Source organism: Aedes albopictus, chromosome 3 (genome assembly GCF_035046485.1).
Source record: "Aedes albopictus strain Foshan chromosome 3, AalbF5, whole genome shotgun sequence".
Taxonomy (NCBI): domain Eukaryota; kingdom Metazoa; phylum Arthropoda; class Insecta; order Diptera; family Culicidae; genus Aedes; species Aedes albopictus.
Genome location: NC_085138.1, coordinates 275,706,020 through 275,731,020, shown reverse-complemented (window position 1 = coordinate 275,731,020; position 25,001 = coordinate 275,706,020). Strand labels below are relative to the sequence as shown.

Here is a 25,001-nt window from a genome sequence, read left to right as displayed (position 1 = left end):
TCGTAAGAAGCGGGTTGATGAGGTCTCTGACAAGGAGAAGTGAGGAGATAGGCGCTGGAAGCTGCGTACGCAGCTCAAGCGTGGGTGTTCCAGTCCACTTCCCGGCAAGCCAGCCGGTGGAGGTTATGGACGGAGCGTTGTTATTGAGAGCCGTCAACCAAAAAACCAAAGGACGGTCCGCAATAGAGGTGGCTGAGCAGCAGCTTGGCAAAATCATCGACTTTGCGTCCACTAAGTCGAATATAAGCAAGGACCTGAAAACGGCCTTGCTTCGACTTAGGGTGTCGATCGACGATGCCAGCAGGAGCACGCGGCACTCACGTTGCTGACTGATGCAGCAGCGGAGCCTGCAAATGAGAAAGTGCCGAAGTTTACCCAAACGGAGGCCTTCTTCTTCGCAGGAAGTCCGAAACAGGCGGAAGCGAATGCTCGCGACAAACGGGGCAATCAACCGCAGAAGCGGGCGAGGCAGCCGTCAGGAGAGGAGCTGTCTGGCGGTGCTCGCAAAGCCAGGCGCATCATTACCCCGAAAGTCGGTAATAATGCCGGAAGGTCGTACCCCAGCCAGGGTTCCCGGAAAGCTGGGAAGGGTGGGCCTGAAAAGGCTGGCCCGTCCCGGAACGATGGGAGCAAGGGGTTGCGACCGCTGGTGGGCCCTCAGCAGCCACAGAGCAGGTAAGGTAGAGCGGAAGCAGAAGAAGAAGAAGACGAATCCGCAGGTAGTAGCGCAGAACGCCAAGCCAAGGCGTAGGAGAGCAAGTGCCAAGCGCGAGAAAGGCGACGAGATCGTCATCAAGACGGAACAGTCCAATTACTCGGACGTCTTGAAGACGATGCGAAGCGACGCCAAGCTTGAGGGTCTTGGAGCCGACGTACGCAGTATTAGACGTACTCGTACGGGCGAGATGATCCTGGAGCTGAAGCGCCAGAAGGAGCACAAGGGCGCCGCCTACAAGAGGCTGACAGAAGATTTGCTTGGTGAGGGTGTGCAGGTGAGGGCTCTGACACATGAGGCAACTCTGAAGGTCAAGGATATTGATGAGATCACCGAAGTGGAAGAGCTCGTCACGGCACTGCGGCAACAGTGCGATGTGCAGATGGCCGCCGCAGCTGTTATGCTACGGAAAGGGCCAGCAGGGACAAAGATAGCTTTGGTTCAGCTACCTGTGGCGGACGTCAAAAAGTCCGTTATAGTAGGGAGCATAAAGGTGGGCTGGTGTGTATGTCACCTGACATTCCACGAGCCACCAGAGGTTTGCTTCAGGTGTCTGGAACCAGGACACAAGTCGTGGGACTGCAAAGGCCCCGATAGGCACAAAGTGTGCAGGCGATGCGGCGCTGAAGGTCATAAGGCCCAAAGCTGCACGAGTCCGCCCATCTGCATGATCTGTACCGGGAAATCCTCGAACAACAGAGATTCGATGGGTGGTCCGAAGTGCCCGGTCTTCAAGAAAGCCGCAGTGAACAACAAATCACAGTGCAGGTAACGCAGCTGAATCTGAACCACTGTGATGCGGCTCAGCAACTGCTTTGTCAGGCGGTTTCTGAGTGGGAGACGGATATCGCCATCATATCGGACCCATACCGAGTACCCGCCGGCAACGGCAACTGGGTCGCGGATGGGACCAGAAAAATGGCGGCGATATGGACGACGGCTAAATACCCCGTCCAGGAGTTGGTGTCTACTACCTAGGAGGACTTCGTGGTCGCCAAAGTAAACGGGGTCTTTTTCTGTAGCTGTTATGCGCCTCCGCGATGGCCGATCGAACGGTTCACTCAAATGCTGGACCGCTTAACGACCGTGCTAATAGGGTGAAGGCCGGTGGTAATAGCGTTTGACGAACCAGCGGGGTCAGATCCTGCTAGAAACACTGGCCATCTTAGATGTCGACTTGGCTAATATCGGTACCAAGAGTACCTATAGGCGAAACGGAGCGGAGTCAGTTATTAACGAGACCTTTTGTAGTCCTGGCTTAACAAGTAGCTCGAACTGGCGAGTAGATGATGGCTACACTCACAGTGACCTGGCGGGTCGCTACAGTATCGACTACAACAACAGCAGACAGCGGATAGAAGAAGAGGCGGCTAGGCCAAACCTTCGCAGGTGGAAGACATCATACTTCGACGAAGGGGAGGCGCTCCGCCGTGAGCGAAACTTAATCGGTTTAAACAGCGACGAGCTGGTAGCGGTGCTCTCACGTGCGTGTGATGCGACCATGCCTAGGCGAGTCCACCCTAGAAATGGGAGGCCACCAGCTTACTGGTGGTCCGACGCGATTGCGGACCAGCACCGCGCCTGCCTACGGGCTAGGCGGCGGATGCAGCGAGCACGATCAGAGGAAGAGCGAAACGAACGGCGGGTGGTGTTCGCCGCTGCAAAAGCCGCGCTTAAGAGCGAGATAAGAGCAAGCAAAAAGGCCTGTTTTGAGCGTCTCTGTCAGAGTGCCAATACAAATAGGTGACGGTTGTTAACAACCGGAAGTCGGAGCAGCAGACGGAGATCAGTGTAGGAGAGTGCACTATCCTGTCAAAGCGTTACGTCAAACACTTGGGCGTGATGATCGACGATAAGCTTACCATCGGTAGCCACGTCGATTATGCCTGTAAAAGGGCCTCCACAGCTATTGCGGCACTGTCCCGGATGATGTCCAATAGCTCTGCGGTGTACGCCAGTAAGCGCAAGCTTCTGGCTAGTGTTGCTACGTCCATACTTAGGAATGGCGGCCCGGCGTGGGGCACCGCGCTAAGTACTGAATGCTACCGACGGAAGCTGGAAAGTACTTACAGGCTTATGTGCCTGAGGGTTGCGAGCGCGTACCGTACCGTGTCACACGACGCTCTCTACGTCATTACTGGTATGGTGCCTATCAGCATTCTATCAGTGAGGACATGGAGTGCTTCGAAATGCGCGGCACAAGAGGCATACGCAGGACTGCCAGGATGGCCTCTATGGTCAAATGGCAGCGCGCGTGGGACAGTTCCACCAAAGGAAGGTGGACGCATAGGTTGATACCGAGGATAGATAGTTGGATTAATAGGCGCCATGGGGAAGTTACATTCCACCTGACACATGTCCTTACAGGTCCTGGTTGCTTCCGACAGTATTTACACCGTTTCGGGCATGCAGATTCTTCCGAATGCCCAGTGTGAAATGGTTTAGAGGAAACGGCAGAACACGTTTTGTTCGTGTGCCCGCGTTTTCGCACAATGCGTGACCGCATGCTTGCCACATGCGGGGAGGACACAATTCCGGACAATTTGGTCCAGAGGATGTGTAGGGATGAGTTTGGCTGGAACGCCGTTTTAACGGCTATCACCCATATCGTCTGGGAGCTACAGAGGAGGTGGCGCGTGGACTCGGAGAATGGCTAGTCCAGATGCAGTACAAGAGGTGGTCCAGGGGTTCGAAGTCGGCTTCGTAGGTCATACCGGTGCCCTGCGGTCGAGATCGACCCTTACAGCCAGTAAATCAAAATTCAACAATCGCGCAACAATAATGACAATGTCGCAACCTGTATTTGTTGCGACAAAACAACCCATGCGACATAAGTTTGTCCCAACTTGAAAATAATGGGATCAACATCGTACACCACGAGTTTAGAGATTTTTAAGCCTTGCATTGCGATTTTTGAACGGTAACTTTGAGTCGGTAAACACTGTAACTCTGGTGAAGCTCTACCATCAAACAGTTTCGACTTTGGATTAGTAATAATTGATTATTCACGAGTTGAAAAGTATGCAACAAATTCAGCTCCCGTTTTGTCTGCAACAAAAAATTTCGAGATCATGTCATTATCTGTCACCAGTAGGGATAAAGACTAATCGTCGCACCTTCTTTGTTGCTTGTTTTGTGCCTCTTTTGTCTGACAATTCTCTTCACTGCTTACAGCGATTAAGTGGCAGCGGAGAGGAAGTCCCGGTAGCGGTGCTGTCGTGGCGTCGGTCTACTGGGTTGGATCCAAGCCCGCGGTTGGAAAGGGGTCGGGGTGGGTGATACCCTGCTGTTGGGCGCGGGCGGAGTTGACCCTGCCCGCCTTCCGAGGACATAGGGAGTGGCGAGGACCTCTCGGAAAACTGGCTAAGCGCCAGCATGTTACCGTGATCGACTCTACAGAGTGAGTCATCGATGTTCGTTGCTGCTAGGTTACGCAGCTAACCTTGAGGGTGCGATGTGCACTAGTTCCTCTCTGATGCAATACCTTCTTGATACCTTCTTGATGGTTCCGGAGAGACGTAAGGTTTAGCGGCCATAGGAATGTGTTTTAGTGGGTCGAGGAGAGAGTAGTCCTGGCTTTTACTAGTGTTGTAGAAGACGGCCTTAACCCCACTCTACCCTAACCTTCCTGTTAGGGTGTCTGTTGAGCAGATTTTTCCCCCTATGGTTTAGAAGGGAAAAAAGCCTAGGCATAGCGGCGGCCCAGCAGTGGGCTCTTCTGGGCTTTTTTCAGAAATTCCACACATCCGGAAGCAACTCTGTACATGTACAAGCGACATGATACACCGCTTCCAAAGTGCCACAGCCCAGCTTGGAGTGCCTCGAGCACATCAGGAAAGACGTCAGTGATTTCCTAATTATGATATACTGGTCATGGCTTGTAATTGGCAACTGGAATGATACATGCTTAGGGAACTATGCACAAGTGAGTCCGTAGGGACGACATTCTATCTTCTTAGTAAGATCGGGTGGCACTGTTTTGAAACGGCAGTTGGGCTACCCACCTGGTAAACCGTCGGCATACAGGCTTTTCTGTCTTTTGGACACCGGCGGGAAACTGTTGGAACAGATCATTCTGTCAAGGCTGACGGACTATACCGAGGAACCAGATGACTCTAGGCTCTCGTATATCCAGTTTGGCCTCCGGAAGGGTCGATCGACGGTGGACGCTATTTGGGCTGTAACCAAAACGGCCGAGATAGCGCTCCAAAAGAAGCGAAGGGGAATCCGCAAAAGTGCGGTCGTCACGCTGGACGTGAAGAACGCGTACAACAGCGTCATCTGGGCCGCCATTGTGTGCGTCAAATAGCATGGCAATAGTCTCGAGCAAGCGTAATTTGCTCGCGACATTAGCGGTCTCCGTACAACGCACAGTGGAAAAAAAAAAACAGTGCAAACCTACACTAAATTTTGTATCTTACGAACGCATCCAGTTTGTTTAATGAACAAAACGATTTTAGGCGTAAAATTGTCTGGAGAATCGAATGCAAGTATTTAAACAGACCACACGGATCATTATCCTGCTCATTTTGCCCTAATTCCCCAGTTTTTTATTGGTTTTTATATGAAACTAGCTCTAAAACACTTCTGAAACATTAATGCGGTTTGCCTTGAAGGGCTTTTCTGAAGGATTAAGATGTAGAGAATCGATTGGAAGTGATTGGAAGTGACCGCATAAATATATTTATGCCTATTTTAGCCATATTTATTGAGTTTTGTTTGAAATTACAAGAAACATTATGAGTGGTAAATTAAGAAGTGTTTATTTGGAGGATTACGATACAAGGAATCGATTACCGCGCGAATGTAATTATGTTCATTTTACCCTAATTCTCCACATATATTGAATTTTGTATCAAATTAGCTATATAACTCACAAGAAACTTAAGGGTGGTATGCTATGAAGGGATTCTTTAGTGGATTATGATACAAAAAATCGAATGGAAGTGATTTCTGTGACCCGCGCAAATGTAGTTATGCTAATTTTACCCTAATTTCCCACAATTTTGTATGAAATTAGCTATATAACTCACAAGAAACTTATGTGTATGTGGTATGTGGTATGTTAAAAAGCGTTTAAATTACACGAAAAATGAAATTTTCGATGAAACAAATTTTAAATAAAAATATTTGAACAATAATCATTAAATCGGTATGCCAAATAGGCTTCCAGGTAAAATATTAAAAGCATAGGGATGTTCAAACATAAAAATTATAACAATCAAAAACCAAAATTCACAAAATCGTGAATTAAAAAGAGTCATCATGTTTAAATCGATTTTAGATGACGAACAATTATATTTAGATCAAAATCCAAAATTTGGGTATTAGAGGGTTAAAGAAAATAGCTCTTACGTAGGTCAATTTCACCCCACTGATAAATTACATTTGAGATCACAGTATTCACAGCGTCAATGGACGCCGATTATCATCGCAAAAGGCGTATGACTCACTTAGGTTCGAAATTGATGCTTCTGCGATATATTGAGATTAAATTGGCTCTGCAATGCAAGTTAAAACGTTGCAAAAATGCAAACAAAATAAACTGAATAGTTAAGTTTCACTTTGTTCGAAGTGCGTTGTTGATTGATTCAACTAACGTATGCAGCTCTCAAAAATAGATTATTGTCGCTTGATTATGTTTCGATTTGGCAATTCATTATTTTAATTTTAAACAATATCACTTATAATCACACTTGAGCTGGAACCAAATAGGAATGCATATTTAACATAATTCAAATCTACATATTCCGAAATATACACTTTAATCACTACTAACACCCAGAAAACGTTCTTCAAAACACTAGTTCTCAACTGCAACTGACATTCGTTACGAGGCAATCTGCAGCAGAGCTATTGCCAACTAATCAATAATTATGAAGTGACCTTAAGATAACAATTTTATCCTACCTTATTTATCAGCTTAATTCCCGTATGTCACCGTGAGTAGGAAGTCAAGCGTTTACATTCTATCAACTAGTTTTACAGGACACTATTTGATGCACTCGATCTGTCCTCATTTCACTCTAAAACTCTCCTTCGGCAACCTGCGGCTATCGTTGCACCTAGCGCTTGAATGGCGTTGTAGGGATTATGAAGCACTAGTTAGAGCTGCCCTAAGCTTTTAGTTGCCCTGTTAGGTATGGGGGAAAACAATGATGATCCCATGCGCATGTTAATAGTCTGATAAGCGGTGACATGACCCTTGTATCTCTGATTTGAACCCGCCATCCATCGATTTGAGGTATAGGTAGCTGTAAATCCATTCCAATCGACAACAAGCATAAAGGATATTAATTACGGTTGATAAATATAGCAAACAGCGTAAATTTATTACACTAGTAACAGAAGACAATTGATGATTCTTTATTGCTTTTATGGCCGTAGATAGATATGTACATGGGTGAACCATCTCGCTTCTATTGGGTAGCATTTTGTGCTGTTTCCGAAGATTGTGTTCCATTGGCTTCCGGGTTTTTGTTCTCCAGTTTCCTGCTGTTGTTTCGCCTATCCTTCCATCTTATTGTAGAATTGAGCCAGTTAGTAGCAGATCGTCTAAAATTGAAATAAGAAACTATAATTCACGATCAAATACCGAATTTTATCAACAATACCGATTAATCCCTCTGTATGAAATAAATCCTGCAGCACGTGATTTTTTCGAAAATGACATGATCCTTGGTTTCGGAGGCTTCTCGTCAGCTTGCTCATCATCACTGAACCGTAGAAGCGTTCCAAGGATTACCGATTCCCTGAACGCTCTTCTGAACGTCCTATTGGTGAGCCCGTAAATGACCGGATTCATTGCGGAGTACAGAAATATGAAAGCCACTTTGGCAAACCACCATAGCATAATGAAACTGTCACTAATCTGGAAATGAAATAGTATAAAAACTGTTTTATAACTAGTAAATATATAACATACCGTAAATCTGTTGTTATCATCAAGGTCTTTGTAGTATAACAAAATCATGACCGTGAAAGGAATTCTGACCACTACGAAAGTAATAAGTACAATAAACAATGTTTTTGCCACACGACTTTTGTATCGCACAACCATTGGGTGTTCTCTGTTCATTGCCTTCCTTTCGTATCGATCCAATTTACATAAGATCGTACTGTACGTGATCATCATCACACCCAACGGAAGCCAAACCAATAAAATGATTATGTAATCCCAGTACATGGGCATCACATGTTTATCTTCCGAGCAAAATGTTTCGTGGAAATTACTCCAGTCTCGTTCTTTGTAGTTTCGATAAATTGCCAAGGGCAGAGCAGCTGCAAATCCCAAAATCCAGCAGACGACCGATGCTATAACAACGCTGCTCATTTTGAATCTGGCCTTTCTTGACAGAACAATCGCCGCCAAACGATCATAGCTGACGACACAAAGAGCCAAAATTGAAGTGATGAGAAGTCCACCTGAAATAGTTACACAAAAATGAAATTTCAGTTTTCAAAAGAGAAGTACTTTGAACTTACCTTCAACAAATCCCTCCAGCTTACATCCTATGGATCCTAGTACGTAACTTTGATGAATATCATGCAGTATGAACATTGGTGGACATACCAACAACGTAACCAAATCAATGAGCGCAAGATTTGCTATCAGCATGTGAGTTGGTGTACGCAATGATCGATTTGAAAAAATGATCTCCAACAGCGATACGTTGCCAAGAATTCCAAACAGAACAATCGGTATCAAAATGGAAAGCTTTATGATTATGTCCTTATCCGGAATTTGATCCCATACCTCCATCGGGTATGAGTGTTGCGATGTGTTGATCTGTGAAGGTTATTAAATGGAAATGTAATTACTTCAGCTTGAGATTTATTATGTCTGGAGTAAAACTTTACCGCAACAGGCACAGCCCAGAAGAATCGTGGAGCAGGAACTCTCAAAAGAGACGCATCTTCCGGCTGTAAACTGAATCCGGTTTTCATTGTAATTGATTTAATTCCTGCAATTAAAATAAGAGTAATTTCGTCATGGATCGTGGACAAAGCATTAGCTTATATTAACTCCAATCCTTAGCTCATCAATGTTTTTTCTACATTTAGGATAATGTTCAACGTTTACAATCAAACACGCTTCTATCGAAAGGATATTCAAAGCGAAATTATAAAAATATTTGCTGGACATGACACGGAAAAGGCATTATTTTGCATTTTCATCGTCATTTCAGCAATTTCAGAAAATGATTTGAAAAACATGCTTGGCCGCTGCTGACCGCACACGATCAACATCGACAACCAAGCGTCTCCATTTGTATATCGAAATATCGAGTACATTCCACAGTAACCACAGTACACCACAGGCCAAACATTTCAATAGGTCCTATCTGCATTTGAGAGGCTCTCTTTGTTCCCTTTCTCTTTCAATTATTGCAATTTAATGGTACACTTTTCAACTACTTTTGCAGTACAAATCAAAAGACGATTGTTTTGACCATCGTTCTATGCAAGGAGACAATCATAATTCAAATAAACAGCTGAGATATTAACGAAAGAGAGAGGAACCAAAGAGAGCCTCTCTTCTGCAGATAGGACCTTTAGACATGTTTGGCCTGAGTTCTGTGTGGAGCGAGTATGAAGAGAGCTCGGGGTTAGAGTGTCTACACCCTAAAACGAAAGTTCACAGCGAATGAGTAACTTGCGAAAAGACAAAGGATTTTTCACTAATATTTGCGTACGACTGGATCAGCACAAAAAATGTGCTGATCCGTTGTTACACAAATTTGCGTGAATTTTCACACAAGTTTGCATAAAATCTTTTGTCTTTTCGATCGCTGCGCGAAAGTTACTCCTTGCTCTGTGTACATCGATCTTTCCGTGTATTCTTCTGCCCTTTTCCTTTTCCCAGGATACGGGACAGAAAACAGAGCATAACCCAGGACATCTCGTGATTTCTTTTTCAAATTTCAAGAAAAAGCTACCAAATGATGTTTTTGTTAATTTTCTGTGTACGTTTGAATGTCGGTGGCATCGTGGTCGTCGTTCGGTGGTGTGCGTGCTTCAAAATATGAAAATGTTCGGCAATTTGTGAGGTTGGGTTGGATGGCAGTGTAGCATACTGCTTGGTCGTAATGATATTTCCGCGGCATTAAATGGTCATCATGATGACAGTTGATTTGTCGTACCGCTAGTGCTGATGCATATTCTCTGGACACAATGGGTGAGCTCGCTCCATATTATTGTAAAAGTTTATGTGCAACTCCTATTCAGTTGACCCGTATTTACAAATACTTTGCGCTATTTTTCACCGATTAATATTTCTACGTTTTGATTTTTTTTAATAAATTTTACCTGCGTTTTTCTTCAGTACACAACTTAAAGGTGCTGGCCAAATTATTTTATTCCACAATTATGTTTCAGTGGCATTTTCTTTAATTTACATGGTCTGTCATTGTCACAGAATTTTGTTTTATTTAATATATCGATTACATGGTATTGAAACTAACATTCATATTGTTTCACCAGGCTTCCTAATTTCGAAATGACACAAGATCTCTGTATTTCCATAAGGGATACTTCTATTATTAGTTTCTATTCAGAATTTACCAAAATTTATCATTCTTCCATGTTGTGAGGTGTTGCAACTGTTATCATATGTGCTTTGTTAACGTTTGAAAAAAAAAACTGCATCGCTTACCAAAGTGAATCCTGATCTATGTAACTATGTATCTACAACAAAAACTCCTTTCCGTGACAACTGTAGAGAGCACAGTAGTATAAACAAACTCTAGTAATAACCAGAGATGCATTTTGAACGCTCATGTTCAGTGAGCGTGCCAAAATTGATCTTTTATTGCTCTTACGTGTGTGTTCACAATTTTGAACCACATTAGGAACCAAACAGTTATCTTCAGCGTGTGAGTATTGATGATCTATAGAATGTGCATAAGCTTCAGTGCTGTCATGATAAAATCAGAACTAATTTCTCAAGGTTCCTGAATTTCAGTGCCTCCTTGTACGGTCATGCCCTCATGGAAATGATTTTACTAACCTTGACGATAGTTTTTTGGTAAAAGTATAAAAAACGCCCGAAGAAACTCAATTTTTTTCACGATCATCCAAGGAAAACCGCAAGAATTCCATCAGGAGTTCTTTCAGCATTTATCGAAGTTTTCTGTCCATGCATTTGTACGAAAGTTTTCCCAGGAGTATTGCATCTAATTTCCCTTGGGGTTTCTTCAGATGTTTCTTAAGAAATAACTTTTTAGTTCTAGGAACCCGTCTACAGTATTCCCGGAGAATCCTGTAGACAGGTTCCTAGAAAAAAAAAAGTTATTTCTTAAGAAACCCCAAGGAAAATTAGAAGTATCCAGAAATACCTTAGAAATGCGAATTTCAGCGGACATTTTTTTCGCAGTTTCATTTAGGAACTCATCCAGAGATTTTCGCAAGAATTTCTTCAGAAATTCTTTCACAGATTCTTGCAGGAATTCAACTAAGGATTTCTACTGAAAATCAGATTTTTTATCCAGAAATAATTTCAGAAACTTTTATTGGAATTTCTGCATATACACAATATGACTAATAGTTAGTGGTGTACAAATCCCAACAACGATGTGAATTCTAATCCTCTTCCACGGCACCCTTTTTAAAGCCACTCAATGCGCTACAACAACGCTTCCACCATATCTGGCACCGTATCATGCTAATTTTTATTCGTTTCATCCAATTCACTTTGAACTCTCCACTTCCAACTTGGCATTATAGCCAATAGAGATAACGCGCAGTTTTCAATCAGAGAGCATAAGTTTCATTCTCACTGATCATTTTTTTTTTTTTAATTTATAAATTCTGAGTTGTGTATCGGTACACTCAATTATAATAAGAATATCCATTATCGTATATTTATAAGAAGAAAATCGGCAAAATCGTAGAATGTTTCGAGAAATCGTTAATCATGTTTGATGGAATCTTTGTAATCGGTTATATTTTTCGATATGGTGATATGGGAATATTTTCTTTTCAAAATGTATGTTTTCTTTGGTTCTAACCCAACGTCTCCACTAGACAGAAATGTCTTGCCATTTTGCTGGACAGATGTGTTATGACAAAAACGTTCTCTCGTTGTTTGCATGGAAAGCAGCGGTGTTGATCATTTTTGTTACGTTTTCTCTTTCTGGCACCAAAATGGCAAGACATTTGTGTCTAGTGGAGACGTGGGGTAAGGCGAATAATAGCTCAATTTCGTTTGCGATGATTTACAGTGCGCCAATGAAGATTATTCTGCTTGTTTCCAAGAAGTGCGTTCTGCCCCAATCAATGGAGTGCATATTGCTCCAATCAATAGCAGAAAAGAGGGCGAAAATGATCTTTCGAGTAACCAGTACGGCTTCCGGAAGGGGAGGTCCACTGTAGACGCTATCTTTTCGGTTACAAAAACCGACGAGAAAGTTCTCGAGCCTATTAAGAGGAAGGGAATGCGTTTCCGTGTGGTAGTGACTATGGATGTAAGGAATGCGTTTAATAGCGCCAGCTGGTCTGCTATTGCCAATGCGCTCTTGCGTCTGGGCCATACCGGGGTACCTGTACAAGATTCTCGAAAGTTACTTTCAGAATCGAGTACTAGTTTACTACACGGAGGTGGGTCGGAAGTGCTTTTACATAACCTCAGGAGTACCACAAGGTTCCATCCTGGGTCCGGTGTTATGGAATGTCGAGGTCGACGAGGTGTTGAGGTTAGAGTACCCAGTGGAAGTGGAGATTGTTGGATTTGCCGACGACATTACGCTCGAAGTCTACGGTGGAACGATCGAGGAGGTGAAGTTGACTACCGACCACTCGATCAAGGTTGTGGAGGCGTGGATCCGGTCCAGGAAACTGGAGCTGGCTCACCACAAGACTGAGGTGGCGGTTGTTAACAACCGGAAGTTGGAACAGCAGACGGAGATCAGTGTAAGTGAGTGCACTATCCTGTCAAAGCGCTCCGTCAAACGCTCTCTGCGTCATTACTGGTATGGTGCCTATCGGCATCCTTATCAGTGAGAACATGGAGTGCTTTGAAATGCGCGGAACAAGAGGCATACGCAGGACTGCTAGGATGGCCCCTATGGTCAAATGGCAGCGTACGTGGGACGTGGACCCATAGGTTGATACCGAGGGTAGATAGTTGGATTAATAGGCGCCATGGGGAAGTTACATTCCGTCTGACACAGATCCTTTCAGGTCATGGTTGCTTCCGACAGTATCGACAGCGTTTCGGGCATGCGGATTCTTCCAAATGTCCAGTGTGCAATGGTTTAGAGGAAACGGCGGAACCCGTTTTGTTCGTAGGTCATACCTGTGCCCTGCGGTCCAGATCGACCCTTATAGTGATTAAGTGGCCGCGGAGAGGAAGTCCCGATAGCGTTGCTGTCGTGGCGTCGGTCTACTGGGTTGGATCCGAGCCCGCGGTTGGTAAGGGGTCCCCGGCAACCCCGGCAAGGGTCGGGGCAGGTGAGACCCTGCTGTCTGCAGCCTTTGGGTGCATCTGATAGGGTCTGAAGGATATTGATATCCTTCCTTTGCGGGCAGGTCAGATCGGGTTGCACGTGGGCATCAGTACTTGATGTCTGCCAAGCAGTTGGGCGCGGGCGGGGTTGACCCTGTCCGCCTTCCGAGGACAAAGGGAGTGGTGAGGACCACTCGGGAAACTGGTTAAGCGCCAGCATGCTACCGTGATGGACTCTCCAGAGCGAGTCATCGATGTTCGTTGCTGCTAGGCTACGCAGCTAACCTTGAGGGTGCGATGTGCACTAGCCCCTCTCTGAAGCAATGCCTTCTTGGTGGTTCCGGAGAGACGAAGAGTTTGGCGACCATAGGAATGTGTTTTAGTGGGTCGAGAAGAGAGTAGTCCTGTTTCTGCAATGAAATGGCACAAAAAGCGTGAGTATTATGATTCCTTGCCTAATTTGATGCTGTTTGAGCAAAACTTTGGATAACTGTGTTGTTTATGTTGCAAGAAATGGAGAAAACAACAACACTGTTGCCCAAAGTTTTGCTCAAACAGCATCAAATTAGGCAAGGAATCATAATACCCACGCTTTTTGCAACATTTCATGCAGAAACGGAGAATTGACCTTCTCACCATACTAAAATTCAGCTCATTACTACAAATCTAGTACTACACCGAACGTGCCCCATTGTTGTAGAAGACGGCCTTAACCCTACACTTCCCTAACCTTTCTGTTAGGGTGTCTGTTGAGCAGATTCACCCCCCCCCCCCTATGGTTTAGAAGGAAAAAATAGCAGAAAAGAAAATTGCAAAACAAAAACATAATTTATACATTTTACTGTAATTTTCTTTTTCTTGCTACGCTTACCTCAATTTACTAAATAAATACAACAACTAAACACATTCTGTTCATTTTCATCATAAAATCAATCGAAAAAATATCGGAAAAATTATATCAGAATCGTGCTTTTTGGTTTTATTAATTTTTCCCGCTAATTACGTGGCGCAGGTGTCTAAAATTTGACAGGACTCATTTACTACGACGATCCATTAAACTAGCAGGGGTTAAAAGCTCCAAACCCGATAGTCCCTGAAAAACGAAGGGGGTGCGTTTTGCCTCGACAGTCCATATTACCCCAGATGTCTCTACTAGCTGTCCCGGCAACCGCTGTATTGCCATTTTACGTTGTGGTTGTTTGACAATTGTAAAAGGCTATCCAGTACGGCACACGAGATTGGTTTCGTTGCGATTGGGTTGAATTTCTGTCCAATCCATACCTAACAGTTTTAGAATTTTCTCATTCTTTTTACTTTTTTGATTTATTTTTGCATACAGGGAAACGATAAAATGATCGGGGCAGGCAAATTTTTCACTTTTCAAAGCTAGCTGTTACTTTTCGAAAAGTGCATCAAATAATCTCAAAATTTTACTGTGAGTTCATCAACTATGTAGTTGTGTATCAGTGATCTAAATTTGGAGAAAATCGGGCCATTCTCCACGAAGTTACAAAGATTCTTGAAAAAGGTAAAATTATCCGATAGCCAACTTTGAGCTGTTATATCTCCGGATTCAATGAACCGATTGCAATAAAGTTTTGACCATTCATGACTTATATAATGAACTCTGGAAGACATTTGACAAGCAAGAATCAATAATCTTCAAGAGGGCAAGAATCTTCATAACTTCGTGAAAAATGGCCCGATCTTTTCCAAATTTGGACCACTGATACACAACTAGTTGATGAACTCACAATAAAAATTTGAGAATATTTGATGCACTTTTCGAAAAGTTACAGCTAGTTGAACATTTTTCGGAAAGTGAAAGTTTTGCCTGTCCCAATCATTTTGTCTATCCCCTGTATATTTATATCTATAAACACAGCCACCACACCCAATACGAATCGAACCATGCCAGAGTCATTCTGATCGGTTCATCTGTTCGTGAGTTTTGTTGTCTCAAAAGGACTTCAAACTTATTTTTATATGTGTAGATGCGCTAATTTCAGAAATGAGCCAGCCTAGGGCTGCAAATTTCTTAAACCTTTCAAGACGCGCGCCATCAAGCAACCGAAACTGCACCGCGCTAGCGCTGCATATGAAGAGCGAGATTTTTTGGTAGTGTTGTACTTTTTACAACAGCGCGCGCTGAAGGGATAATAAAGATAATAATAATAATACATATAATCAGGCTTGTCCGCACTGAGCGCATGAAAATTCTGCTCTTTGGATTTACACCATCAAGCACATCATAAATTAGAAATCTTTTCATCTTATCAGATAGATGGATGTTGAAATATTCTAAATGTCATTTCGAACTGTCAAAAAACCGCACCGCAGCGCCGCACGGGCCGTTCAAAGTGAAATTCACTGGGGTGTTTTCACCCGGGTGAAAATCTCTTTGTGCGCTCCGTGCGGCTCTGCGGTGCGGTTTTTTGACAGTTCGAAATGACATTTAGAATATTTCAACATCCATCTATCTGATAAGATGAAAAGATTTCTAATTTATGATGTGCTTGATGGTGTAAATCCAAAGAGCAGAATTTTCATGCGCTCAGTGCGGACAAGCCTGCATATAATAATAGATATAGCTGTTTCGTACATTGATTCCGATTTCTTTGGCGCTATACAGGGTGTTAGGTTCCTGAGTGTAAACTTTTTAAAGGGTAATAGAGGACCATAAGTGGTGAAAAAAATTGTTCTACGCATATGGTCAAATCTCAACGGTTGAGATTTGACCATATGCGTAGAACATTTTTTTTCACCATTTATGGTCCTCTATCACCCTTTAAAAAGTTTGCACTCATGAACCTAACACCCTGTATATGTTTGACTAGTTCAGTTTCAATTTCGATATAGCAACCAAATTGCTGGCTTGATACCACCTTAGATATAGCTAGGTGAGATGCAGCATTTTTTACACAGACGCTGGATGGCAGGGTAAACGCTATTCAAGCCGCACCTATTTGGTAAACAGAAGCTCGAGACGTACCTCCTCAATCTAGCTGAAGTCAGAAGGACAACAGTGCCCATTACCAGCTAACCACACATTTCGAAACTCCATATATTTTGTATGGTATGATAATTGATGAAAAACTTCTCTCTAAAATAAAAGCTTTCATTTTTGAGTAGCGCCCATGCCGCACAGGGACTGTGTTGGAAACACACATTTTTTCAAATTGCTCGCACGCTCACATTTTTGCAAAATATCAATATTTTTCGGTATTTGAAGGTGGTTTATAACACAGTCATGTGCGGCATGGATGTTTACTAAAAATGTGCAGGCCGAACACATTTTTGAGCGTAGCCGTTTTTGCGTGTTCATTTACTCGAAAGTAGATTTTTCTCACTGGGGTGTATTGCTTCTAACTCCCTCAACTCTGGCGGTCTCCGCCATAGATTGACCCGCGGAAGCATAAGGTATGGATTTGTAAGGAGCAGAGGGAAATGTACTCTCTAAAATAAAAGCTCTCATTTTTGAGTAGCGCCCATGCCGCACAGGGACTGTGTTGGAAACACACATTTTTTCAAATTGCTCGTACGCTCACATTTTTGCAAAATATCAATATTTTTCGGTATTTGAAGGTGGTTTATAAACCCAGTGAAGTTGCCATGTCGAAATTATTGCAAAATACATGCTCATGTGAGCGTACGAGCAATTTTAAAAAAATGTGTGTTTCCAACACAGTCATGTGCGGCATGGATGTTTACTAAAAATGTGCAGGCCGAACACATTTTTGAGCGTAGCCGTTTTTGCGTGTAATCCGTTTCTGTAATAGGAAGCAATCAGTGAAGTACTAGATTGAAAGTAGTGAGCTGGATTTTTGTATGGTGAGATGATCAATTCTCCGTTTCTGCAAAGAAATGCTGCAAACAGCGTGGGTTAGGGAATCGCGCTACTTGGGCGGTGGCTTCTATATTCGTCTGTTTTCCACTATAACTCAGTCAATCTTGAACCAATTGACACAATTCTTGGAATGCGGTGAGATACAAAATTTCAAGTCAATCGGTTCAAAATTGACCGAGTTACAGTGGAAAACAGATGAAAATAACAGACGAAGAAAACCACCGCCCAAGTAGCGCGATACCCTATATGATTTCTTGCCTAATTTGATACTGTTTGAGCAAAACTTTGGGTAACTGTGTTGTTGAAGTTGCAAGAAATAAATAATACAACAGCACAGTTACCCAAACTTTTGCTCAAACAGCATCAAATTAGGCAAGAAATCATATAACCCAAGCTGTTTGCACCATTCCATTGCAGAAACGGAGAATTGATCATCTCACCATACAAAAATCCAGCTCACTACTATCAATCTAGTACTTCACTGATTGCTTCCTATTAGCGAATGGAGAACTCGACATGATTTATTACTAAAGTTGTTTATTACTAACGATAATTATTTGCATTTCTTTAATTTGTTTCATTTGTTCTCTTTTCAGAAGGCACGTAATAATGCCGGTTGAGCCTAAGCTTTCGAACCGGGACATAAGGAGGATATTCCTACAGACGTCTACAACACATACTTTACGTAGAGGTTTACGAGAGATGGCCGTTCTATGGTTTAGTTCAATTGTATTCAATGATTCTGCACAATAGGCATGGCCACTTTAATGCTTGTAATCACTTGTAATACATCTCTGATGTACTACAAGTTGGATAATGTTTTCTCTGCCGTGTGCAGCAACGTTATTCCATGTTATTGGGGATTCCCTTAGAAACGTAGGACAATTATGCTGCACACGGTAGTATAGTCAAGCTTGCTATTTGATGAAAACATTCGCGAAATGATGCGATTTGCTTTCGACAACGAATACGTTTTCACCCATCCTCGCTTTATTCAATCAACCTCCCATACCTAGGTGCTGCGGATAGAAACGGTTTTATTTCTCAAGCTAGCCAACACACACCAACACACTCCCGTCATACAGCTTGTAAACACGCACGAGCGTTCAATTTTCTTGCAAACACCTCTCTGAGCGCAGTTGTCAAACATGCCGTCGCGACGCTGTTCGGAAATGGTAAACATGATCAATCCACCATTATTCCAATTTTGTTGTCGTGTTCAAAGTTTATTATTTTCCATTCGCGATGGAAATTTGGAAGGATAGTTGTTACAAAATTAGCTAAAATGGGCTCAAAACAATGTTTATTCTTCTCCTCGCTTTCCAACGGATTGATAGCGGCAAATGGAGATATCGTGACAACAGTTTTGATTATATCCGCAGCACCTAGATATCAATACTTTTCAAACAAGCACACAGGTACAACAAGGTTTAACATAACCTCTATCTTCAATGTTTGGCTCCCAATGTTTGGCTCCCGCTGAGAGAGCATATTGAGTCAGTCCGCGACACTCAGTCCCATACGAGTAGCACACGAACGGACTCAACACTAATCAGCATAGTTGACTCTTCCTTTTCGCCGTTGAGCCGTTGCGTTCTAGCCCAGGGAGGTACATTAAGGGTGAGCAAATACGTGGTCCGGCGCGCTGCCGACGCTCGGTGAATTTTCCCGTTGCACGGTGAACTTTTGAAATTTCTTATGGAAAACTGTTCATTACTGTTCATGATTGAAATTTTTTATGGAAACTTTTTGCACCATAAAACACAAAATTCCTCCAAAAGTGCAAATAAAGCAGGGAATCATGAGGCAATGACTAACAGGCATCCACCTGATGCGATCTGGTAGCAAATATCAACGGTATTTGCTACTTTTCTGTGATGTTTCAATATTTGAAAAAATACCAAGAACAGCTGATTGGATCTGCCATAAGAAATTTCGGCTCAGCTTCGGGTTTTTTCGGGTGAAGCTAACGAAAAATAACTCACGCATACCTGACCAAACACGTCTGTCTTGGTACCCTTAATAAACTACTCTGGGTATGGTTCGGCTGTTCGGGCGAGCGTGTGACGGCCCAGTCAGATGTGTGCAAAATCGTTTGTGATTTACATCATGTTCGTTTTGCCACCTCTTTGCTGCTGGTCATCGCTGATCAGTGCACAGTTCAATCGCACGCGATAAATATACAGTTGATGAGTTGTGATGAGCACTAGTGAGGTAATCATTTGCATCATTGAGTATAGTTGTTGAAAAATTAATTATAAATCGATTTTATCATTTTCCAGTATTCTTCAAGTGGAGGATGGCATATGTAGACCAGACAGACTACACACTTAATTTAGAATGCCGAGTCTCAATTTATGAATGCCGAGATTTGCACAGCCGAGAAGTCAGTTATAGGTTTTCATGAGATCTCAGCTTATAAATGCCGAGAATCAGTATAACACGCCTCGTTGCCAAGCAACCTACCACCATGTGAGCTGAGTCTCGGTTGAAATTCAGAAACCGAGATTTGCACAGCCGACCTCGGGAAATAAAACTGAGTGTGTAGGATAAATTTTAACGTACTATTCCCAATTGCAACGTGATCTTATGATCCTGCAGAAACAGTTTGTGGTAATGTTAACTACACAATTGTTTTCTGTGTACAGAAACAGTTAAGTTAGAATCCTCGGAGAACTTGCGATTGCTTGTAAGTTACAAATAAAATTGAAAATGGCAAGTTTCAAAACCAAATCACAAGGGAAGCACTTTTGCGCCAAAACCTTCACCAACGTCAAAGGGTTAATGATTTTTTTTAACGATATAGTTTGTGAACCTTTTTTCACGTCAGCAACTATCACACTCACACTTGAACCAAACACGGTATTAAAAATTACTACAAGTTGTTCACTCAAAATCTGTTAGCTTGGGACACTATTATAAATATATTTAAAAAATACAAGAATAGAACACACAACTGAGGAGCAGGCTTTGTCCCAATTTGATCGTTACGCAAAGTAGGAGAAAAATAATAATGTTGCGTTCCAGTGCACAATTCGAAATCATTCAAAACAAATGAGGATTTTGAGCTCGTTTTCAGAAATTATATGACAGGCGAACTAACTAAAAAAAAATATTTCCATAGTAAATTATATGTTAAATGTGAACGTTGAACAGCGCTAAAATATAGTAATTCTGGTCGAGCTAAAATTTTGTTCAGTTTAGGTAAATGGGGCCAAAATGGAATAGGTACAAATAAAGTTGACAGGAAAAAATAAATGTCAGTTGTCCCAGCCTATTACCTATTCCTGAAAAGCTATTCACTATTCACACTAGTTTGAACTTACTGCTTATTATACTTAAAACAATGTAAAACACTATTTTCTCACACCTACGCAGTTGAACGATTTTTCGATCACACTGCAAGAAGATCACGACCCTTTCAACCGAGAATCTGACAGTGAACTGGCAAAATCAAACCAGCTGCATCTTAATCCATAGGTAGTTGGAGCATATAAATTTCAGATACTCGGAGAATATCGATACATTTATTTATAGAACCTTGGTTTCCGAATAACAAAATAGTACCCAGTCGGAGTCTGTTTTTCTTTCCTATCGCCGGATCTCTCTTCACTTCGGTTCCTGTTTGGCCAACCGCGATCTTGGATTGTGATTCAGCGTGATTTCGCACTTTGCCCACTGGATGCGATATGCATTCCTGGAAAACTGAATGAACGATAGCCTCTCGTTTTCATCGTATCAAACATTACAATTTTGTGGGCATAGAAAAGGTTTTCGATTTCAACCGGTTTTCCGTAGTAAATAAACAAAGTATATTGGATTTCGCAGCTGGTAAATATGTTTGATATTGGAAGCATGACTTAGGTGCGAACAGATAGCTAGGCAAAATGGTTGTTTTTTTTTTTGGATCGAGATTTATGTGTACAAATTGTACATATTATGATTAAAAATAAAATGCAACATTTCAATAACTAAAAAGACCATTTCTATACTTTAAGCCAATATATTTCACGTGTATAACTGCATTCACATTGCTGAATCCTTAAGGTTTTTAACGTAGTGATTAGAAAATTTCTGCGTTCTAACAAATCAACTGATTTTCTTATTCATAGAGTACCGTAAACCAGGGTCAAATTGATAACTTCAAAACAACTTTTGCTGATAACATTAGTCACAATAAAAATATTGCCAGAATTTCTGCAAAATCAGTACCAGCTGTATCTTTACAAAACTACGTGGCAGAGATTTGTTCAACAAATTTAAACTTTAAGTTAAACAACAACAATCTAAAAATTGAAAACTACACTTTGGAGCGAAATTGATCGGCATGCAATCGAGCATCCCTAATAATAAAAAAATGCATTCTCTATTCAATATTAATCTTCTGAACACGAATAACGTGTCGAAACTCTTACAACTTGTGAATTCGACTGTGAAAAAATATACCGTAAAACGGGGTACAGCAAATTTTCTCATTATTTTTGTATGTTACCGTATTTCCCTTAGTTTTATATTTTTTAAACAAGTACTGGGGTATCAGTTATCAATTGCAATTGAAAGATCCCATAATTTTAAATATATTGGGTGACTTTAAATTTTTCATATGCGCAAGAATCACATTTTCATTTTGGGGTAACTTTGATAGTGCCACGAAAAACACATCATATCCTAAAAATCATCACAGATTGAAATCTTAAGAGCATGAACATGATGAAAGAAGCCTTGTGGAATATATTAGATTGAATTTATAGCAAAATATAGATTTTTTCACAAAATTTTAGAGATAAAAACGAGTTTGTGGAGTACTGAGTGAAAAACAATGAGTTTAGCCATCAAAAATCATTATATTTGTAAAAATATATTTTTATCGGTAAATCAAGATATGATTACATGCTGTTCATGATGATTTTTTTATGTTTTTTAATGTTTTATAAACATATTTTGGACATAACAGATTTAACTGCATGAAATTACAAGGGCATTGCATACGTTTAGGCGTTTATTGGTGTATGGAGATTTATGTTCCTATTCACAGAATAAATTCAACTTTGTGAAAACCTACTTCGTTAAGAGATTCAAGGCCAGATTTGAAATCTACTATGATGGATCTACCGAAAATAAATGGCCTATAATTGAAAAAAAAAATAGTCGAAACAAAGTTGTACAGTAATTTGTTTGAAAGGGTTGACAAATGACAAAAATGTCAACAATTTTTATTTTCTGCCCAAAAAGTTAAATATAAACTCAGTTTTAATGAAAATACGTCTAAGATGAACATTATATGCATAGAATTGATCTACGTTTGCCTTTTCTTAACTGGTTGAAGAAATCATAGTTATAAGATAAATTATACCGTGCCTGTCGCACTATCTAAGTTACCCCATTTTACGGTAATTCCATTTAATTCCGCCCTTTTTTTCTTATCCTTTGACAGATACGCGTATTTCGACTACCACTTGTAATCTTCCTCAGTGTCAATTTTCCACTATTGCACTATGGGCGATTTCCATTCAACCAGGCGGACGAAAATATTTTTATAATTTCTGATCTATACTATCAAAATATTTCGTTAATTTACTTTTTCAGTATTTCTAGCTTAACTTTTCAAAAGGGCGTATATACTTATTAATTTAAAGTAAATTTGAAATTAAATCGATCCGTACTTTGACAGCAAATCAATAGATTTTTTTTTGTTTTCATATGAAACTGTCTATATACTACTTGGAAAATATATGAAAGCGATACAATTGCTATTGCTTTGTATAAAAAAAACCTAGCGGTGCAGGCGCCTTCGAAAACCCATTTCAACAAAATTCAAGTGACATGTTGATGAATACAGTTTCTTACCGATTTTGGCAACACGAGGTGAATTTTATGTTGCCAAAATGGGGTGTTGCCAAAATCGGTAAAAAATTGTGATTTTAAAACTTTAATGCATTATTTTGACTTATATTATCAATATGGACTATTCAAAAGTTACAAAACGCTCCCCTTAGATGACGTTCATAAATTACGTCATGATTTAAAAAATGACATTTCTGAAAACTTAATGAATTTATATTTTTTAAATAGAGGTAAAGCTAAAACATGTATTTAAGATGATTTTACGATAAAAAAATTGTGTTGCCAAAATCGGTAAAAAATGTTGCCAAAAACGAGTGTTGCCAAAATCGGTAAGAAACTGTATAGCACTTTCATATGTTTAACAAAAATCCATTTCATGGCACCAGAAATCATATCGCTTATACAGGTATTCTTCGATATAACGTACCCTCGATATAGCGAATTCGATATAACGTACATTTTGCTTCGATATAACGTACAACATTGAAAAAAAAAAACATTTTTTACGGTGATAACCACCAGATCTACGAAATCACTCAAATCAATGTGTTGTTGCAGCATTAGCCTTGCTACCCAGAATTAGCACAAATTGGGAAATTGTTCGTTATATCAAAGCAAAATGTACGTTATATCGAAGCACAAAAAACGAAAACACTTTTTCGTGAAAACTTATGTTTTTCATAATTAATTTTGTGAATTTCACCGAAATCATTATTTAGGGTTAATTTCCCATAGAATACATCAATACTAGCATAAAAAATACTAAATTTGTCTCTGCTTCGATATAACGTACAAAAAGATTTTTTTTGTACGTTATATCGAAGAGTACCTGTATAACTTTTGATGTTTAAGAAAAGGCCGCTATCTTGAATTTTGAGTTGAAATCTTGGATTTTCGACCGCTATCTTGGATATTCCGGTCACCATTCCTGGACTCCGGACATCTTCCCTATACCAAATATACCCTACCCATATTGCATGGTTTTAGGGCCTAAAACTCCATTAAACAGCCGTCATCTTAAATTTTGAGCTGCCATCTTAGATATACTGGTCGTATACATCTTGCCCATACCAAATATACCCATATTGCATGGTTTTGGAGCCGAAAACTCCATGAAATAGCTGCCATCTTGAATTTGGAGCCGCCATTTTGGATTTTATACCGCCATCTTGGATATTTTGGTCGTCATTTTTGGACTCCGGATATCTTCCTCATACCAAATATACTCTACCCATATTGCATGGTTTTAGGATGTAAAATTCCATTTAACAGCAGCCATATTGAATGGTGAACCGCCATCTTGGATTTTAGACTGCCATTTTGGATATTCTGGCTGCTATTTATGAACTCCGGACATTTTCCTCATACCAAATATACCCAAATAGTACGGTTTTAGGGCCTAAAACTCCATTAAAATGCCGCCATCTTGAATTTTGAGCCGCCATCTTTGATGTTAGACTGCCATCTTGGATATTCTGACTGCCAATTTTGGACTCCGGACATCTTCCCCACACCAAATATACCCATATTGCATGGTTTTAGGGTCATAACTACATGAAATAGCCACCATCTTGAATTTGGAGCCGCCATATTGGACATTCTGGTCGCCATTTCGGACTCTGGACATCTTCCCCATGCCAAATACATACACCCATATTTAATGGGTTTAGGACCTAAAACTCCATTGAATAACAGCCATATTGAATATTCAGCTGCCAACTTGGATTTTAGACCGCCATCTTGGATATTGTGGTCTCCATTTTTGGACTCCCGACATCTTTCTTATACCAAATATATCCATATTGCATGGTTTTAGGGCCTAAAACTACTTTAAATAGCCGCCATCTTGAATGTTGAGCCGCTATCTTTGATTTTAGACCGCCATCTTGGATATTCTGACCGCCATTTTTGAACTCTGGACACCTTCTCCACACCAAATATACCCATATTGCATGGTTTTAGAGTCATAAACTCCATTAAACAACCGCCATCTTGAATTTTGAGCCGCCATCTTGGATTTCAGACCGCCGTCTTGGATATTCTGACCGCTATTTTTGGACTCCGGAAATTTTCCCCATAACAAATATACCCATATTGCATGATTTAGGGCCTAAACCTCCTTTAAACGCCGCCATCTTGAATTTTGAGAC

At 41.2% G+C, this 25,001-nt stretch overlaps 2 protein-coding genes across 4 annotated transcripts in view; both read right to left on the bottom strand.

The window, feature by feature from the left end:
• Nucleotides 1–20,416, bottom strand: part of LOC134292139 (neuropeptide FF receptor 2-like) — a 195,149-nt gene extending 174,733 nt beyond the window's left edge. Inside the window, exon 1 of the mRNA XM_062860921.1 lies at nucleotides 20,289–20,416. The gene's annotated coding sequence lies outside the window, so the exon portion shown is untranslated. The remainder of the gene's footprint in view (nucleotides 1–20,288) is intronic.
• On the bottom strand, nucleotides 7,027–20,744 carry LOC109402347 (neuropeptide FF receptor 2). 3 transcript variants are annotated; one of them, XM_062860923.1, is made up of 6 exons: nucleotides 20,575–20,744; nucleotides 8,576–8,679; nucleotides 8,201–8,504; nucleotides 7,641–8,140; nucleotides 7,330–7,586; nucleotides 7,027–7,270 (listed from the first exon to the last, which is right to left on the bottom strand). In XM_062860923.1, exons 2-6 carry the CDS (start codon nucleotides 8,660–8,662, stop codon nucleotides 7,135–7,137), a joined length of 1,284 nt encoding a protein of 427 aa, XP_062716907.1. In that variant the 5' UTR covers nucleotides 8,663–8,679; nucleotides 20,575–20,744; the 3' UTR covers nucleotides 7,027–7,134. The 3 variants fall into 3 exon arrangements, with proteins under 3 accessions (XP_062716907.1, XP_029713412.2, XP_062716908.1); XM_029857552.2 differs by lacking the exon at nucleotides 20,575–20,744 and adding an exon at nucleotides 20,334–20,440; XM_062860924.1 differs by lacking the exon at nucleotides 20,575–20,744 and adding an exon at nucleotides 20,382–20,427.
• Nucleotides 20,745–25,001: the final 4,257 nt, after the last annotated feature.

Bases quoted from the DNA above. Each gene is read 5' to 3' on its own strand.
- LOC109402347 (XM_062860923.1), bottom strand. From the start codon at position 8,662: ATGAAAACCGGATTCAGTTTACAGCCGGAAGATGCGTCTCTTTTGAGA. The intron at 8,141-8,200 runs GTAAGTTCAAAG...TAACTATTTCAG, and splicing joins GCTGGAGGGATTTGTTGAAG to GTGGACTTCTCATCACTTCA. The intron at 7,271-7,329 runs GTATTGTTGATA...TTTCAATTTTAG, and splicing joins TCATACAGAGGGATTAATCG to ACGATCTGCTACTAACTGGC.